The sequence below is a fragment of the Phasianus colchicus genome, chromosome 21 (assembly GCF_987193195.1).
Source record: "Phasianus colchicus chromosome 21, bPhaCol1.hap1.1, whole genome shotgun sequence".
Taxonomy (NCBI): domain Eukaryota; kingdom Metazoa; phylum Chordata; class Aves; order Galliformes; family Phasianidae; genus Phasianus; species Phasianus colchicus.
In genome coordinates, this window is record NC_143456.1 from 6,863,548 (window position 1) to 6,881,717 (window position 18,170).

Below are 18,170 nucleotides of genomic sequence, written 5' to 3' on the forward strand. Positions count from 1 at the left end.
TACGCGCCGCGGGGGGCGGCGGCGGCGCAGCATCCCTATGCCCACCCCCTTCCCCCCCCCCCCTTTCGCCCGCCCCCACGGGATGCTCGTTGGGATTTAGCGGAGCTCGGCCCCGCCGGGACTGCACCGGCCCAAAGGGGATTAAAGGGATCGTAAGGCCGGGGGGGAGCCGGGGCAGGGGGTTCCTGGAAAGGCAGCGGGCGATGGCCCCTACAAGGGCACCGAGCAGAGCATTGGCTGTGCTGAGCGGGTCAGCAGGGAAAGTCACATCCACCCACCCGCCCGGGGGCTGCGGGACAACATCCCGTCACAGCACCCCACAGCTCTGCCCCGCTGCACATCCCCATAGGGCCGGGGGACCCCAGGAGCCTTTTTCCAATGGGCACGAGGGCAGAAGGGGAGACCAGGCACCCCCAGCACTACTGCAACACCCCCAGTGCCTGGGCTCGCTCTGGGCACAGCCCTGGAGGGATTTTGGGGCTGGGGTCCTCCACCCTCAGTGCACCACCTGGGCTGGGGGAGACGGACAGAATCCAAGCAGGGACACAGAGCCCCCCAGCCCCGAGCAGGAGGCAGCAGGCTGACATCATCGTCAAAATAAAACTTTTATTCATTCGGTAACAAGAACATTGAATCTGCACATCAGTGCACAAGTTCACATTTAAAAACAGCGGAGCACATCGGTCATAAAGTCTCTTAGAGGAGTATGGGGGGGGGGGAGGTGGGGGAAAGGGACGATCCCAGGCACCGAGGGACACCCAGGGGGCACACGTGTGCTCCATCCCCGGTCACAGCTGAGCACACGGACTCTGCACGTCAGGGCAGGGATGTAAAGGCACCAGCACAGGTCTTGGTGCTGTGGGAGATGGCCGGGAGCACAGCCCTATCCCAGTGCTACGGCCCAATGGTGCCTCGTAGGTTCCCTTCCACCAGGGGTCACCTCCAGGATGGGGCTGATGGGGGGGGGTCTGTACATGGGATGACTTTGGGAAGGATGGGACACACGCACACACACACACACACCATAGAGTGCAACAGAACACAGTGTAAAAACCAGGTGGATGCGGGCGCTATCCGTCTGTGCAAGGCTCACACTTACAGTACGGGCAGAGATGGGGGCAGGGGGGGCAATGGCTGAGATATTGTACAGGAGTCAATGTAAACAACTGAGCGTCCTCTGGGAGGGCTTGGAGAGACCAAAGGAACGGCTGCTTTGTACAAAATGCCCTTCAAACACCGTGCTCCTCCCAAAAGCCCACCGGCAAGGGGAGAGCTGACAGCACAGAGATGGGGTGCACAGCCCCCAGGGGGAACCTCTGAGCCCGGTGGCTTCGGCTGAGCACCCAGCGCTGTGCAACCCTTCTGCCAGTGGGTTCAGAGCCCCTCAGTGCCTTTGTAATGCTGGAAGGGAACAAGGCTGGGCTGGGGACGAGGGGACAGCACAGCACTGCGGCTCTGCAGAGGAGCACTGGGAGGAAGCACATTTCTGTTCTGCAAAAAGAGTACCTCTCCTGAGACCAAACTAGGTGGAGAAAGCCAGGGAAGTGAGGGCTGAAGCTGTCCTTCATAGCTGACCCCGGGGCACATGGCCTTCTGTGCTGCCTGCCTGGCTCCAAGGCCAGCTGGAGCCACTGGGAGCCACGTGGCCCCACAGCAAGCCATGGCCCGGTGCTATCCGAGCCTTGGGCTGCACTCCAGACTGCAGCCAGCACTGCTAGGGCAGCTTGCAGAGCTACAGCAGGACATGCACCGGGGCTCTGGGCTGCAGCAAGGCAGCAGGAGGAGCCCAGGAGCTGCAGGAGGGGCAAATCCTGCCAGACGGCTCCGGTGGCATGAGCTGCCCTGCAGCAGGAGGTGAGCTCATCCCAGCACAGCCTGCAGCACCGCTGCTGCTTTCCAGGCAGGGCCTGAGGTGCTGCTCCTCCTGCTCTGTGCTCTCTGGGCACTGCACTTTCAGCAGCAGGAGCCATTCTGCAGCTCCTGGCAGGGCCAGGCACCAGGCAGTGCAGAGCAGGCCTGAAACTGGGAGCAACCATGTGGGTCTGGGAGAGGCCAGGAGCTGCAGAAGAGAACACAGGGCTGGAGGAGACATTTGGCCAAAGCCACTGCGTTTGGGTGCAGATTGCCATGGACAGCACTGAGGGTGAGGAAAGTGGTGGTGTTTTCCAGTTTACAGAATGCAGTCTTGCCCTTAAAAAAAAAAAAAAACAAAATAATAACCAACATAGAAACAAAAAAATATCTATATAAATACCATATATACAATTTAGCAAAAAACCAAATCTTCCAGGAAAGATCCTCCCTCCAGGCTGAGTACAGGAGTGGCAGCAGAAGACAAAGCTTTGCATTCAGTGTGGGAACAAAACGTGTAACAACTACAACGGGCTGTGGGATGCAGAGGGGATGCGGGGCAGCTCTGGGGTGCAGGGAGGCAGCAGAGGGCAGAGGACACGATATGGCCATGAACGTGGAAGGCCCACAGCAGAATTCAAGTAATGGGAGGGCTCATGCCCTACTGAGGTGTTTGTTTTAGAAGAACACTCTGGGTCGTGGGCTCTCAGCTGGAGGAAGAGGTGAGGGCAGAGCTGAGGGTCCCCAAACCCACCCCTGTGCTCCTGTTGGAGCACACAGGCAGAACTGAGCTCCATCAGGGACCTGCCAGCACCATCCAGCTCCAGCCTGCAGCACAAAGTGAACAAAGGGGACTTGGCACAGCCTTCACAGTTGCGTGGGCTCTCGCCCCAGTGCCCAGCACCATCTCGAGGCACAGGGCTGATTCAAGTGAGGATCTAGGAGCTGGTTTTGAGCAAACCTCTGCCCCGCTGCAGTGAGCCAGCGTCCGTTTTCAACAGGGGAGAGGTGTTCTTTTAAAACAAACCAACAACAAAAAGAACATCTGAGGTTATCCGAGTTCATAAAAAAAAATCATTTAAAAAAAAACAAAACAAAACAAAAACCAACCAACAGTCCTGCAGTCAGAGTCACACACAGAAGAACCAACCCACACACCTACATGCGCCAGGAACGGTAAAATGACAATATATATATATATATATATATATAAAATTAACCAATAAAGTGCATGTTCCTTATATTACACCTGCCCCCCTTTGTGTGACCACGGCGCAGCTCCCCGGATGGAACCACGGAGCTCTCACAATCACATGGTGTTATAGAGGGGATTGGTTGTCCGCTTTCTGTCATTGCTCTTTTTAAGTCTCCTCAACGGGTGAGTTCTACCGTGCTGCTGTCGGGGTGTTGCCAACACAGAGGGTCCCTCCTGGGGGGCAGTCCATGTGGGACCGGCGCTGGGAGCCGAGCTGTGCTGGCTGGAGCCGCACTCTTTGGCGTACTGAGCCAGCGGGCGCTCCACCGGCCTGCTCTGAGCAATGCACTCGGCTGTTCTGAGCTGCTCTACAAAATGCTGAGCAGGTTTGGGATCCTGGAGGGTGGGTGGGGAGAACGGGTGGCATTTCTCACATGGGCTCTGCAAGCTCTGCTCTGACCTCCCCCCGTGAAAGCCCGCACCCATGCAGGTGAGGAGGATGGGGCTGGTGCAGCGGGAGGCCGCCTCCCTCTCGGATAAGTCGTCCTTGGAGAGGTCCAGGCAGTCCAGTTTGGCCAAGGATGCTGATCTCTTCATCTGGGAGGGGGTGGTGAGCCCTGCGTGCCGGATCCGTGCCTCTATTTCCTTCGCTCGCTGCTTGACCAGCCCAGGGCTGCTGCTGCGCTCCCCCACGCTGTGACTGCTGGAGCTGTGGGGCAGGCTGCAGCACAGGAAGGAGATGTCCAGAAGGTCCACGTTTGCGGCGTGCAGGCTGGTTGAGGAGCCAGCACCACCCTGGCGTGGAGCCTGGCTGCTGTCCCTGAATGGGAGACTCACAGCTCCCGCAGTGCCGCACGGCGCGGTCGGCTCATCGTCCGTGCTCGTGCTCTGCTCAGTGACACCTTCCAGGGGGATCACACAGGGGAACGCAGAGCGGTCAGGGCTGGCTGAAGGCGTGCAGGAGGGCTGGGCAGAGGGGGAAGCAGCACCGAGGGGAAAGGACAAGGCAGTGCCTTCCTCGCTGGGGCTGAGCAGGGTGCAGGCAGCCTGCTGCTGCTGCTGCACCATGTGCTCTGGCAGTGGCGGGTGTACCAGAGCTCTGAGAGAGGCTGCTGCCTTCTCGGAGCACAGCGAAGGGTTCAAGTTTTCATCCAGCAGAGGGAGGGCGGCGGGCTGCTCATTGCCTGCAGTGGGGCTCTCGGCAGCCCTGACCGTAGGAGTGAACTCAATGATTTCGATTCTTTTGGGAAGGAGGGAAGGCAGGGCCGGCTCCTCCGTGCCATCAAAAGACACCACCACCCTGTGCTCCTCCTGCCCTGGGCTGGGCTCTGTGGGGTGCGTGAGGGGTGTGGGCAGCTGCCTGCCTGCAGGCTGCTCTGCCCCCAGTGACAGCAGCTCCTCGGAGCCCTGCACTGCATCATCATCTGGAGCCAACTCCAAGGGCAGCTCCTCCGTCCTCCCCCGCGGCAGCAGCTCAGCAGCAGGAGAGTCGTTCCTGGAGTTCTTGCGGGTCAGTAGGATGCAGACTGGGGACACGTGCTGGTGCTCTTGCTCCTGCCTCAAACGCTCCTCAAACTCCAACGTGGCTCTGCGGACGGAGCCGGGGCACCACTTGGGCTCAGGGTGGACGCTGTGCTGCTCACCCTCCTCCAGCTCTGACTTGCAGGAGGAGAGCTGTGGTGTGGGAACAGTTTCTTGCTCAGCTTGCAGAGGGTCTTTCTCCTTTTCCTGATGTCCTTCGCTCTGATCCACCCTTTCTGACGCCCAGATCACCTCCACAGGCAGGTCGTGTACCGTGTTCCTCTTTGGTGTCAGGGTGAGGTTGGCTGAACCCTCCTTCTGCTGAGCAGGCCCTGCTCCCTGCTTGATGGACTCAATTTCTGTGATGATTTCCTTCACCGAAATGGCATTTTCTGAGTGGGACCGTGTGAGATGATCGGCGCCAGGCAGTTCAGGGACCTCCTGCAAGGCAGAAACAGGAATTACAAACAGCACACAGCAGCAGCTTAATGGCAGTGAGGGTGCACTCCTCCAAAGGAGCAGAAAGCATGTGTGCTGATGTGCAGGGATGGATTGCAAGTACACAATGATCGCTAGCACAGAAGCAATAATCTCTGGGTCTGCACTCTACATATTCCAGGCTGGATTTCCACTCAGACTGGATTTAAGAACTGTTATTTTCTTGCCACGAGTTCTGAGGGAAAAATAATTAACCAAAAAACCCAAGTTTTGAACTGAAAATGCTCAAAGAGACTGCTCAGGTAGGGGAGCGAACAGAAGGGCAGCATGAAGAAGGGCTGAGTGCGGAACCGCTCTGGTTTCCCGGAGCAGAACAGGCAGCAATGCTCCCCCAGCAGCACAGAAACTCTTCCTGCCAAATTGCTGGAGAGAGATGGCCTCTTCTATTTGGATGAGCCTTAGTGCCTCACATGGAGATGGAAACGATTCAAGCAATGCAGGGTGGAATTTAAATAAGAGAGGCTCCTAAAAAAAATGATGGCCCTGGACACCATCAAACCCTGTGAGACTGCTGCAGGGTAGGAAGCAATAATAAGAGAAAGGTGCCTAAATTCAGAGGTTACTGAGTTCTGCCCCAGGAGAGAAGTCAGCCACAACATATGCGAGACCACCCCCCTGAGCCTGGCCAGGCTCACTCTCTTTTTCAATCAGCAGAAGCTCTACATCTGCCTCAATTTACTGTCTCAGTGCTGGTGTTTTCCAAGCAGGGAGAAGTGCCAGCTCTGTCCCGTTATTTGGTGCATTCCTCGAGGCAGACAAACTACCCGTGCAGGTTCAGGATGCTGGCTGGCCTCAGCTGCCCTAATGGCTCACGTCCCACCTATCCGCTCTCCTGATGAGAAACTCAAAAATAAGTTTCTCATGAGAACAACAGAGCAGGTCAGGTCAAGGTTGACTCAGCCCTGCACTGCCAGTAAACAGGTGTTTGAGCAAAGAGCACAGAAAGCAGCAAGCTTCTAAAAGCACAGAGTAGGACGAGCATCTAGCAATCTCTCCCCTAAAGGCCAAGCAAGACAGCAACCCCACAGCAAGGCAGCTACACACAGGCAGGTTGGAACAGCAGTTCCTAAAGCCCCCAGCAAGTCGTTTTAACCTTTTGTTGCTCTTCATCTGTGGAAGAGTCATCTGATGCCTGAGGGGAATTTCCAGAGCTGTTCCTTTGGGCGTCTGCACCCACGTCTGCAGCAGGCAGCACCTCCAGCACAGGCAGCCTGGCTGCCCCATTCCTCCCAGCACCTTGCTCCTCCGGCCGGGAGTGGGAGCAGCTGCGTGACCTGCTCTCCTGAGAGAGCTCCACGAATTTCTCCAAAGCACTGAAGAAGTCAATCCTGTCTGCACTGAGGTCCGTCCCTTCAGGCTGGGCACTCTGCTGCAGACTTGGCGCGTTTTGGTTTGGGGACTGGAGAGAGTCTTTTAAGCACAAAGTGAATTCTTCCATGGGAACCAAGTGCACATTCATATCAGGCTTAAGGGCATCTTTTTCCAAATCGTCTACAGTCAAATCAGGAAATTCTGTTATTTCCAAGGGGTGCTGGAGTTGCATTAAGGCCTCAGAAGCATGGCAGTTATCGGGGGGGACAGAACCCACGCAGCACCCTGCCGTACAGCCATTGATGTTGTTCAGGTTCAGCTTGTCCTCCATTTGCTCCACATGGAAGTCTCTACACGTGAACTCCAGGTGGATCCTCCTCTCTTTCACACAGCTCTCCTCAATCACATTTGCATCCTCTGCGAGCTGCTCCCGCTCCAGCTCAGCAGGGTAGATGGGAGACATGGGCTGCTGGTTGTCGTTGCTCTTGGCCTCGGAGATCTGGTCGGCCGAGGTAGTGATCTCCTTCTTGTTCAGTTCCAGCCCTGATTTGCAGATGGGCTCATGGTGGTCAGAGAGGTCGCTGTCAGAGTGCGAACGCCACAGCTTGTTGTGCCGCTGCTTGCTGCGGGGAGGAAGAGCAGAGGAAACACTGAGTGGTGCTTTCACATACCAGAGTCACCTCGTTGTAAGAGGATGCAGCCTACATGAAAAACTGCAAATATTGGAGACAGTCAGCACAGCTGCAGCTTAACCTCAGTGTTTCAGGGTCAAACCTGCTGCTGGAGGAGCTGTCCCAGGAACAAGCTGCTTTTCATTAGCTGCATCCCACTGCACTCTCCCACTCTACACACACACACACACCCCACTCCCCAGCAGTATTTTATCAGTTTACTCATCAAATACAAAATTTGATGGGCTATGGACTGGTTATTCCTCAGCCAGAGGGTGTTCTCCCATGTGCTCACAGGTGAGCAGGGACCAGAAGGAACAGAGTCCTCAATGCTGGGTGGTGGACAAGGAATGAAGGCTCATTTCCTCGTGGCTTCCTCTGAGCAACTTCAGTGGTCAGTACTGGGGCTCTGGTAACCAGAAGTGTGCTGGACATGTATGAGTGTGATGGGAAAACACAGAAGACATTCTCTGCAGCCAGCAATCAGCCCCAAACACCACCTGTCTTTCCACAGGAAGGAAGGTCAAGAGTTCTGCAGCTCTTGGAAAGCCCCTTTAGAAAGGTCCAAGCATTGCACCACCATAACTTCCACCTGCCAAGAAACCAGCCCACGTTCTGGGCTTACAGAGAGTCAAGGAGGCAACCTGTCACAACCAAACCACACCAGCAGGCCAGGGCTCTGCTGAGTGACCGTGGCCACAGGGCTGTGCTTCCACCACTTGCCCCTAGGAGGAGAGCACATACCACAGAAAGGCCCTGGAATCCACAGGAGACACAGCCAAACCTCTTCAGTCCCCTGCCAGTGTGAGCATCGCTCCCAGACACGGCCGCTGGTTGCAGTTAAGTTAATTAACAGACGCTACTGAACTAATTAGAATGCAGCAATTTTAGTTGTGGGTGCCCAACAGCTAAGGAAAATAATCCATCATGGATTTAGCTTCTTAACCCCATCTCAGTGACAGCCTTCATGCGTGGCATGGGGCACAATGGGGTCCTTCTAGAGGAAGGGCAGGACAAGATGCCACCAGGCACTGCCATGGGTGCAGGCTCCATCCCTGGGGGTCCTGGAGCACAGCTGGGTGCCAGCAATAGATCTGGGCCTGTCTGCAAGGGATGGCAAGGACTGCCCGTGTCTCTGCTTGCATAACCTGGGGAGCAGCTGCTGATGTTTTCCGAACCTCAACAATGCTCACTGCCTCTCCTCACACCCAGCAGAGCCCAGCTGGTGGCTGTGCTCATGGCCATGCCGCAGCCAGACCTCCAGGCTCCTAGGAAGACCACTGCTGTTGACTCACAAGGTGCACAAGGCGATGCCAAGCAGTGTTTTGCTTCTAATAACTAATAAAAGAAACAGGGTTTTTAGCTTGGCCTCTCTGCCGCTATCACCAGAGGGAGGGGACAGCTTAACTAATCCCAGGAAGTATGACAGCTCCAAAGCAAAACACGCCTGTTGTTGAGACTAAAAGCAGGCAGGGGGTTTTCATTTTACACGTCCCAGTTGCTATAAGCTCAACACAAAACCGTAACTAGATAGTGCGAGCACATGGCTGCCCTCACAGACCTCCCCTCTGAAATCCGAGCAGTCACATGAGCATGAATCTGTTGGGGTTTTTTTGCTGTTGTTTTTGTTTTTTTACCTGGCCTGGAATACCACAGCAATAAATAAGGCAGCTGGAAGCCAGAGGGGAGTGCTAAATAATGGAGAAGAAAGGGGAGAAAAAGCAGTTTAGAGATGAGAAAAGCAGCACATAAAGAAGGCTCGTTCCAGCAGCACAGAGAGGCTGTTCCTTGCTTCAGTGAAGCTTCACTTACTGCAGGCTTTTTAGTCCTACATGCACAGATGTAATGCACTGCTCTTGCATTTTTTAAAGCCTCACGAGTAATCCTGTTTGTGCCATTGTACAGGGACTTGCAGAGTAGGTCAGGAGCTGTGGTGTGCTCAAGTGGGAGGGCAGCTACACCATGTGTTGGCAGCAAGAAAGACTTCCCTCTTGACAAAGTAATTACTGAAACAGACAGGAAAGAGAACCAAACGCTCTTAGCTAAACCATTTGTACAGGGTGGCTTTGTAGGTGTGCCACCAACTACCAGACTGACAGATCAGCCAAAGCAGGGCTGAGGGCTTGAAGATGTGATGCTGCAGCAGCAAGCAAACCCAGGCTCTTCTCAGGTGTTTACAAACCTGTGAAGGCTGTACAGGATGTTGGTGCTTTTCTCATCTTCAAAGTCTTTTTTTCCTCCACCCAAGAAGACTAAATTTTGCAGCCTGGCCATGCTATGTGGTCAGTCACCTCTAAATCAGAGTTTGGTGTAAGAATCAGGAACCCAGACCTGGCCCAACAGAGATATCAGAGAGCTGGAAGCAAGTGGAGAGGGAAATCATGAGCACAGAGAGGGAAGGGAGATCTCTGCAAGTGGGTGGGAAAGGCCAAAGGGACAAAAACAAGATGGTGAAAGACAGAGCCCTGGGTGCCCTGGAGAGAGCACAGGTATACCCAAGCTGCTGTGAAGAACAGCACAGGGCAGGCACCTTTCAACTGCAATAAGCAGCTATGAAATTACTACTTCGGCCAAAAGATGTTGACAAGCCACCTCCTGTAGCAGGAGAGTCAGCTTGGGTAGCTCTGCTGAAATTTGCTGCCCTGCAAGGCACATCAGGGTCCTACATAAATCATCTGGCAAAACACAGAAGTATCACTACCTCCTTCCAGCTGATCACGTGGAGACATTGCTTAACACAGCTTACAGGCAGATTTCTTGCAATATTTATGTCTTTTTGCTAATAGGTGATAGGTTTGGGATTACAAGACACTTGCCCGTACCCCATCCCAGCCCTAGGACTCCACACAGGAACAAACACCACTGTTGCAATGCACAGAACATCCTGTCCCCTCCCCTAACAGCAACACCTACCAAAGAGATCTAAATAAAACCAGACCAGCTGCTGAGGAGGGGCACGTTCAACAGGGAGCTGGAAGGCTGGGATGGAGACAAAGCCAGCTCCCTGCCAAGAAAGAGGGACATCATTTATCTCTGCTGGAGCCTGCACAGCTCTGAATGCTGCGTTCAGATAGTAGTAGCAATCCCCTAAAGAAAACCACTTAGAAGTCAAACAGGCTCCTCAAAGCTCTTTGTTACACCCATTTTCACAGAATCACAGAATGGCCTGGGTTGAAAAGGACCATGATGATCATCTGGTTTCAACACCCTGCTACGTATAGGGTTGCCAACCAGCAGACCAGGCTGCCCAGAACCACATCCAGCCTGGCCTTGAATGCCTGCAGGGATGGGGCATCCACAACCTCCTTGGGCAACCTGTTCCAGTGCTCCCAAGCCATGACAGCAGAGCGCTACCTTTCCCCAGATAACCATAACGCAGGGATGGAAGCTCTTCCCTTGAGATCCCCAGTCATTCCCCCACTCACCTTGCCAGCAGGATCCCCTGGTATTCCTCCAGCTGCCTCATAAAGCTGGGGTTGGGCTTGGTGACCGTGCGCCGTTCCTTCACGTAGTCGTAAGCCCTGTCCAGGTTCCAGCCGTACTCCTTCATGGCATAGGCAATGACTGTGGAGGCTGAGCGGCTCACCCCCATCTTGCAGTGCACCAGGCACTTGGAACCATTTTTCCTGATGTGAAACACAAAGAGAATCACTAAACAGAAAGCACAGCTTCTGAGAAGCTTAAGAAAACAGCAAGTTATCTACCAGAGCATTATCAAATATTTTCAGTGCCATGGACTCGTTTGGAATCTCTTGGTTGTCATCTGGAAATCCTATTTACAAACTAGAGCAAGAGACAAAGAAAGTGAAGAATGAGATCTTAATATTCTTAACAGATTTAGTTACAAGAGCTCTTCCAAAGTGGACAAACATCGTTTGTTTGTGCAGATTTAGGAAGACTGTTGAGGATTGATATGGCATCTTCCAGCCTTAACAACCCACTGGAAACAAGCAGTTCTCCAAATAAAAAGGGCATCTGTCACACAAACATGGTATCACATCCACAAACATAACCTTGGAAGATTCCAACAGTTCAGGAGAGCTGCTAGCACAAAGATCCTTTCCCACTGTAAGCTACTGACAACGTATTTATTGGGTTTGGTGACTGGACAAAACCAGCTCAGCTTTAGCCAGGTGTTGGAAACCCTTCCTAGCTCCCACCCAGATCGAGAGATTTTTCTTACTGAAGGGAAAGCAAACAGTGTGAGCTGAAGGAGCACCCACTGTGCCTGGGGGAGGCTGGTACAGGAGCACATATGGGCAGCCAGCACTGCTCCCAGGAATTCAGAGGTGTGTGTTTGCCATGAAATGGGAGGAGGAAGGCTAGCTGGTCCTTATCTCTGACCTCTGCACACCGGTACAGTGAAGGCTGAGAAAACTTCACTTTGGCTCCTGGAGTTTTCTCCTTCATGTGCCAGGTTTTTGTACTGCCAGCCACATGAAGCTCCCACAGGACAAACTGGGAGGTGATGGAGCACACGCAGCCACGAGCCTCAACAAGCCAGCACAGCTGCCTGAGCCCATACCTGCAGCCACATTGCTCAGAGGAGATGTCTGCACTGTAGCATAGAGGTTCTATGCTATAGCAGTCTTTGCACATCACTGTTCTCCCCTAAGTACTGCTTTTGAAGTGCTGTCATCCTCAAGAATTTTTCCAAGTATTGCCATCCTCGTGCATTTACAAAGCTGAGAAAACCTTAAGCAGTCTTCAGATGCTGGCCAGCACAACCCCTGGCCAGCAGGCAGACAGGACAAAGGAAGGGGTATGGTAACAGCTCCAGCCTAAAAGACTCCTCACTTCCATCACATCACATGTAGAACTGAGGCCCAGCAATTCAAGCCCAGTGGAAATTATTCTGGGAAGAAAAGTACTTGAGGATGACAACACTTCAAAGCCAGAACTCAAGGGAAAACAGTGATGCCTTTTAAAGAAACAGTCTTCAATAAAATATGTATCTACAACTTGCTCAGGAGAGCCATACTCAAACAAGTCAGCTTTTCAAGGCTATGAGAAACCTGCAAGCACCAGCTGTGGTTAAGAGAAGACAGACTGCTATAATGGAAACAATACTTTAAAGGCAACATATGCCACTCTGCTTTCTGACCAGTTTTCCCATAAAAAGGCTGCTGACTTAACTGGAGACAGCTCGTATAACTGGGATACAGCTCTTAGCAGTAAAAAGTGACAACTTTCAACATCCACTATCAGATTACTCAGTGTAACTGACAGCTCAGAGACTTATGCAGCCTTGTTAAAAGGGAAGAGTTTGCTCTATATAACACTACATAAACTCGCTTCCAGACTGCAGGCTTCACAGTACAGCCTAGCAAAGCAGGGAACAGCTTATGCTTGTGTTCATATTTCAAAATTTTCCTTCTTACTTTTGATAAACCCTGCTCCATTTGTTACTGCCTTTTCCTCCCACCAGCACTCCAGAGACCCAGCATGTCTCTTAAGCAGCAGGTGAACTGTTAGCTCCCTGATACAGGAGAGATCACCTCCTCTCAGTCCTACCTGCTCCTTTTACAAGCACATTAAGGACAACAGCTCACGGAAGGCAGCTCTAGCACTTAAAAAGACCACAAAATGAATGTCTAGGCAGGCAAGTAAGAAAACTAGTTGACAAAAGCATTGGGAAAGTAATAAGTGCTCAGTATATATCTTCTAAATGCGCTTCATCTGTTCTGAAAAGACTTACTTTGCCTTGGAGATGAATTTGTAAGTATCATTCCAGTAAGCCAGAAGATCTGTTGCTTCTTCATCGTACACCCGAATATTATGGTACTCAAAAAGGCCAGGGAAGAAGTTATCTATTTCTCGAGTCACATTCAAAATATACCGCACCCTGCATGGAAACACACAGCAGATAAAAACGCAGACTGTGCAGAACGCAGTGGGTTCAGAGACACATCACAGCTTCTAGATAACAGCTTTGTCTCCCTTTGTGACTGGCAAAATGCACAGCATTCAGAGCTGCAGTCCTGAACATACCTCCCTGGAAATTAGGACGGAGAGCAAGGAAGCACTGCCTAACACAGACAAAAGAGCTCTCTGAGTAACTCAGAGCTCTTCCTCACATCTGTCAGTGGCTCTGCTTGCCCATCACCTCTCTGCTCTAAGCGCTGCTAACATTCCTGCACAGCCCATTCTGCTTGTGTTTGGATGCTTCCTCGAAGCTCCTTCGTGAGCCTTTCCTCCTGCTGCAGCAATAACACAGAAGATGGAAGGCACAAGCTCAGGAGCAATACTGTAGTTAAACAAATGTATAGAATAAATACAGAGAGTGTAACAGACAATGGGCCACTGGGAAGATTTCTTGCTTCTCCCTAAGTCTTTTGGAATTACAGAGAGAGAAAGCATATGGTTTTTACCACTCCATCCAGGACCCTTAGCCCCGAGGGTCACTTGTAAGGAGTTTATGAACTGCACTCATGCTGAGTTGCCAGACTTAGAAGAGCTGTGAGGGACATCCCATCTCTCCAGCTGGTATGAGATCATTAGCAGTCAAGTGGGACCTGCTTGACCATGGAAACTGCAGCAGACCCTTGGCTTAATGAGTCGATTTTGCTACGCTGGTTCTTCACGGAGCAGAAGTCTGCTATCAAACTCAGCTCAGCAGTGAGTATTTTTTTCCACTGGATTGGCATAAATCAGCCAAACCTGTAAGTAATGATTTAATTACACAATCTTGGTGCTCAGATCCACCCGACCTAGGGAGAGGACACTCTAACCTTATGTTTGAAAGAGAGGAAAGGCAGAAAGCAGAGCAGCTCCCATTGCTAAGCCCTAGAGCTACAGCACTGTACTTTCTCCAGGGCCCCACTCAAAGGAACAAATGCTCCTTCACGTTTTCCTTCCTGCTGCAGTCTGGAGCTCCAGGCTCCAGTAATGGTGAAGGCTTAAGAGAGGGGCACAGAGCCAGCAACACAGCATCCAGTTAAGTAACTGTAGCTTTCTGCTGCTTGTAGCTACGAGGTAGCTGGCTTCCTTTGTTCACCAAGGGGATGTCAGTCAAGGTCAGGGAATGAGATTCTTTTACTTTAGAGTGCCTGTTTGTGGGAGGACATAGACTTCGGAGGAAGCAAGAGCTTGTTCAGATCTGCAAACCCTTTAATAAGTCTCAGGTTACTCAGCAGGTAAGGTTTAGTGCATAGACAAGTGTTGAGGGCAAGCTCCTGCTTTTAAGCTGATGGCCTGAAGCTACTCACCCTCTGTTCTGCAAGTCTTCCAGATTGGAGGCATTCCATTCAGAGCCCTGCAGGGAAAACATGCAATGGGACACATCAGCCAGATGAAGGATAACTGATGGATCCAGGGACTGCCACCATGACCTCAAATCCAGCAAACCCATCAGCCAGATCCCTTCTGAAGCAACAAACAGCTCTGCAAAGCAGGAGCCCAGCACTGTACACTTCCTGCAAACCACTGAGAACCCCAGCACAGTTGAGCCTGCTCCACCCTTTCCCTGGAGGCTGCTGACAGCTCTGCCCCACAGAGCAGAGCCTGCTTGTGTTTAAAACCACCCAGGTGCTCTTTATACATGAAACACCCATCTTATACATCAAAGGCAGCAACCCTGTAAGCTCACTTGATACACACATCTCCATACTCAAAGCCTGCATGAGCAAAGACACAAACAGGCTTTACCCTCATCTCTGCAGCATGCTCAGGGCCTGCAGGCTGCTTGCTTCCTGCCCAAACATCTCAGCTGAGATCAAGGCCACTCAGACAACAGCTTCCTTCACAAATGATGGCATGTGAGCTCTTTGCTTCCCTGCCCTGAACAGAAACAGCTCCTAATAAAAGGATAGCTCAGATGCAAGAAGGACCCAGGCAGCACTGACAGCAGAACAGCCCTACTCACAGCTTGCTATTCAGCATCTGCCAACAAGTTTATTGCCATATTGCCTTAGTCAGCTTCACATCGTTGCTTCCTGGCCAAGGAAGGGCAAATTAACTCCAGCCTGAGAACCATCATTTCCACAGGTACAGAGTACAGCACTGCAAGTCTTTTCTCCTGCCCCTTGCTCCACAGTCAGTGACATCATCAGGTCTCTTACTTCCTGCTTAGTTATTGTTAGCATTCCCTAAGCAGGATCCCACAGGGCTCTTGCCTTCACTCAACAGAAACCAGCTCCGTGCCTGTCAGAGCCCTCTGCTTTGCAGGATACATGCTCCTGAATGAAGAAGCTGCTGCCCAGCCCAGCAGCACTGCTCCTCACTGCAGAGCCTGCTTTGCAAACACTTCTGTTCCAGACATCAGCCACAGCCCTCCTCCTTGGTGCTGCCTGCAAGCCTCTTTATTATGGTCTTGTTCCCATTAAATGTACTCAGAGCCAAGGTTCCAAGCTCTGCTTTGGACTGAACTGCCTGCATTGCCTTTGACCAGCACTGCAATCCTCTAACAAGTCTCTCTTGGGAACACCCAGTCCACACAAACACATTACATCGTCAGTACTTTAAGTTTCCTGGCTCTTCCCCTCCACAATTTCTTCTGAGTGCTCACATACACCATCCCTCCTGAGCCACAGCCCAGGCCTAAGCTTCAGGAGACAGGGAGAGGCTGACTCTGCTTGGACAGACCAGCTGCTCCAAAAGGATTCAGCTTTGTTTCAAGTCGAGCCAACCTCATAGGCTCAGACAGCCCAACCAAACCTGTGTCCGTTCCTTCAGGGCTGGGAAATCCAGAGAGCTGACTCATCAGAAGGAGGTGCAGTAATTACACAGGCCCCAGCAGCAATGAAAGGCAGCTAAGCAAGCAAAACATTAACAGGCAGAACTTTTGTGTTTCCTTAAGTGAAGGATCTCCAGGATCCTTGGTTAAACCCCTCTGTTCCTGCTGGATCACACGAACTCAGAGCTTTCCTTTTTACACCAATGTGTAATTCCACCTGAATCTCACACAAGCTCATGCCAGCAGCTCCCTTCCCCTCCCTCTCTGCTGTAGTTATGCTGTTCCCAAACACAATTTAACACGTGGGTACCCTAACCAGTTAAAGCCATAAAACTACACCAGTGGAAACAGCCGCAAAAAGAAATTAAGACTAAAAACTTCCCCTTCCACCATCTAGTGACAGGGACTACAGCTTGGCAAAATTTGGCATAGCCAAGAAACGTTCAACAGCACTGCTGTCTTGTGTCTTGCTTCAGTGTATGCTGACCTCAAGATCAGCCAAACCCTCCTTTAAAGACCCCTGAAGCTCCTCTCTATCCCTTGCTTTAACCAAGACGGGGTGAGAAGGGTTAGGTGTAAACCAGCTGTAACTCTTTGGAAGCCCCTCTCAGACTCACCAAAAAGACATGATCAAATATCTGAGTGGGGCTGTCCATCTGCCCCAGGATCACTATCATTTCATTGTCAATGAACTCTTTGAACTCCCGCAGGTTGCACACCATCTGCATCTCCAGCTCCGTGCGTATCTGGGTGGGGTGGAGAACACAAAGACACCACGTGAGTTGGTTTTTTTCCTTTTGGCCTTTCTCCATGGCACAAAGAACTCTCTTAATTTGCACTGCTGCTCCCTCACCGCTCACCTCTTTGGATGTGATGTTCTCCAGATCTTTCTGCATCATGATCTCCCTTAACTTGGTCTTAATGAGTCGCTCTGTGCGCTCCCGCTCAGTTGGGCTGTCAGAAGAGAGCAACACAGTCAGTGGGTGGGGACAGGAACTGGATTCATGGTGATTTTAGAGCCTGTGTTGTTCAGCCTCGCTACTCTGTCTAAACACATCTCCAGCTGAAGGGAATTCAGGTGACTGTAAAGCCCAGTTTATGTTCCCAGTGGTACAAGAGAGACCAACTGAATGCTCCTAATCCATTGCAGTCATCCACAGAACCTCTGGTATTTGGTAAAATTTAAATTGGGAAGGCTGCATTATACTCTCTGGAGCAATATCTAAGCCTCTCCCTACCTTTCTTGGAAAGGTAACAGCTCCAAAGCTCCTTACATGGAGAGGAGAGTGCAGCTAAGCCTCTGCGCATTCCTCCAGCCTCTGCTGCCAGGGGCCTTATCACCAGCTGCAAAAATAGCCTGGCTAGCACCAGGGGAAGTTGCAACAGAGCAGCAGTACAGAGCTGTCTCAGCCATCATCATCTCAGAAGGGGCCCAGCAGTCACATCTCCCACCACCTTTCTGTTCCTCTGCAGGGCTGCCAGGATGGCAACCGCAGACACTTTGCTTTACAAGTGTCCAACCAGTGGTTTGTGAATAGAAGTCAGACAAGCTGCCAGTTTCCTCAACCTCAAGCATTACTCCAGGACTCAGATAAGAGAATGCTGTCCAGGTGTCCCCAGGAGATGATTCAATTGCTGCCAATGGGGAAAGAACAGGCTACCCAAAGTTTACAGAGGAAAAGCTGCAAGACAGTATTAACCTGAAAGCCTGCCAGAACTTTTCAGGCGTTTTCCTTGTATATTAAAAAACAATCAAGTGTGAAGACCTATTCACAGCTGAATAACTGCCTCAGCATTATTATTCACTCACTGAACTCCAACAAAATGAGGTCTCTGTGAGCACAAATCAACCTACAGCACTATTACAGTGGGAAAGCAGCTGGAGTTCGTGAAATTATTTCTTCTACTACAAAGCAGGCAGTGAAGCCCTCAAGCTTGGCATCACATCTGGTCACAGAGTACTTTAAAGTTATATGCTATCAGTATCATCAGCAATTACTTATTACAGAGGTTGTAACCCTCTGTGTATTGACAAAGGCTGCAAATTTAGCCTTTCCAAACTGACTGCACATCTACTTTAGCTGCTGCTTTGGTCTGTACATCAGCAGACACCCAAACACTCAGCTGGAGGCAGATTGGGTTCTGTTTCACATGTACAGTGCTCCCCAGAGACTGGCACTGTTGTTTGTCCCCATCCTCCAGAGCCTCAGTCTCCCAAGTCCATACCTAAACACTTCACAGCTAAAAGAACTGAGTAAGGAAAAAGGTCCATGTTGTTCCATGTGCTCAGACACTCCAGCATAAGAACAAAGTCCAAAGAAACCTGATGGTTCTGGAAGGCACCAGGCCTGGAAACCAGAGTACAAACTAGCTAACAGGAAGGCCCGGGTACCAGATTACACCACACCTTCTCTTACTGCAGTAACACAGGACTTACCACACAAAGATC

At 51.6% G+C, this 18,170-nt stretch overlaps 1 protein-coding gene across 5 annotated transcripts in view; it reads right to left on the reverse strand.

The window, feature by feature from the left end:
* Positions 1-586: 586 nt before the first annotated feature.
* The window catches only part of SSH2 (slingshot protein phosphatase 2), a 72,079-nt gene continuing 54,495 nt past the window's right edge, over positions 587-18,170 (reverse strand). For all 5 annotated transcript variants that reach the window (XM_090122318.1, XM_031591642.2, XM_090122321.1 and 2 more), the window contains 7 exons: positions 16,582-16,675; positions 16,339-16,467; positions 14,256-14,302; positions 12,746-12,892; positions 10,473-10,673; positions 6,159-6,999; positions 587-5,008 (listed from right to left, as the gene is read on the reverse strand). In XM_090122318.1, the coding sequence (XP_089978444.1) occupies positions 3,161-5,008; positions 6,159-6,999; positions 10,473-10,673; positions 12,746-12,892; positions 14,256-14,302; positions 16,339-16,467; positions 16,582-16,675 (3,307 nt within the window). In that variant the 3' untranslated portion in view covers positions 587-3,160. The remainder of the gene's footprint in view (positions 5,009-6,158; positions 7,000-10,472; positions 10,674-12,745; positions 12,893-14,255; positions 14,303-16,338; positions 16,468-16,581; positions 16,676-18,170) is intronic.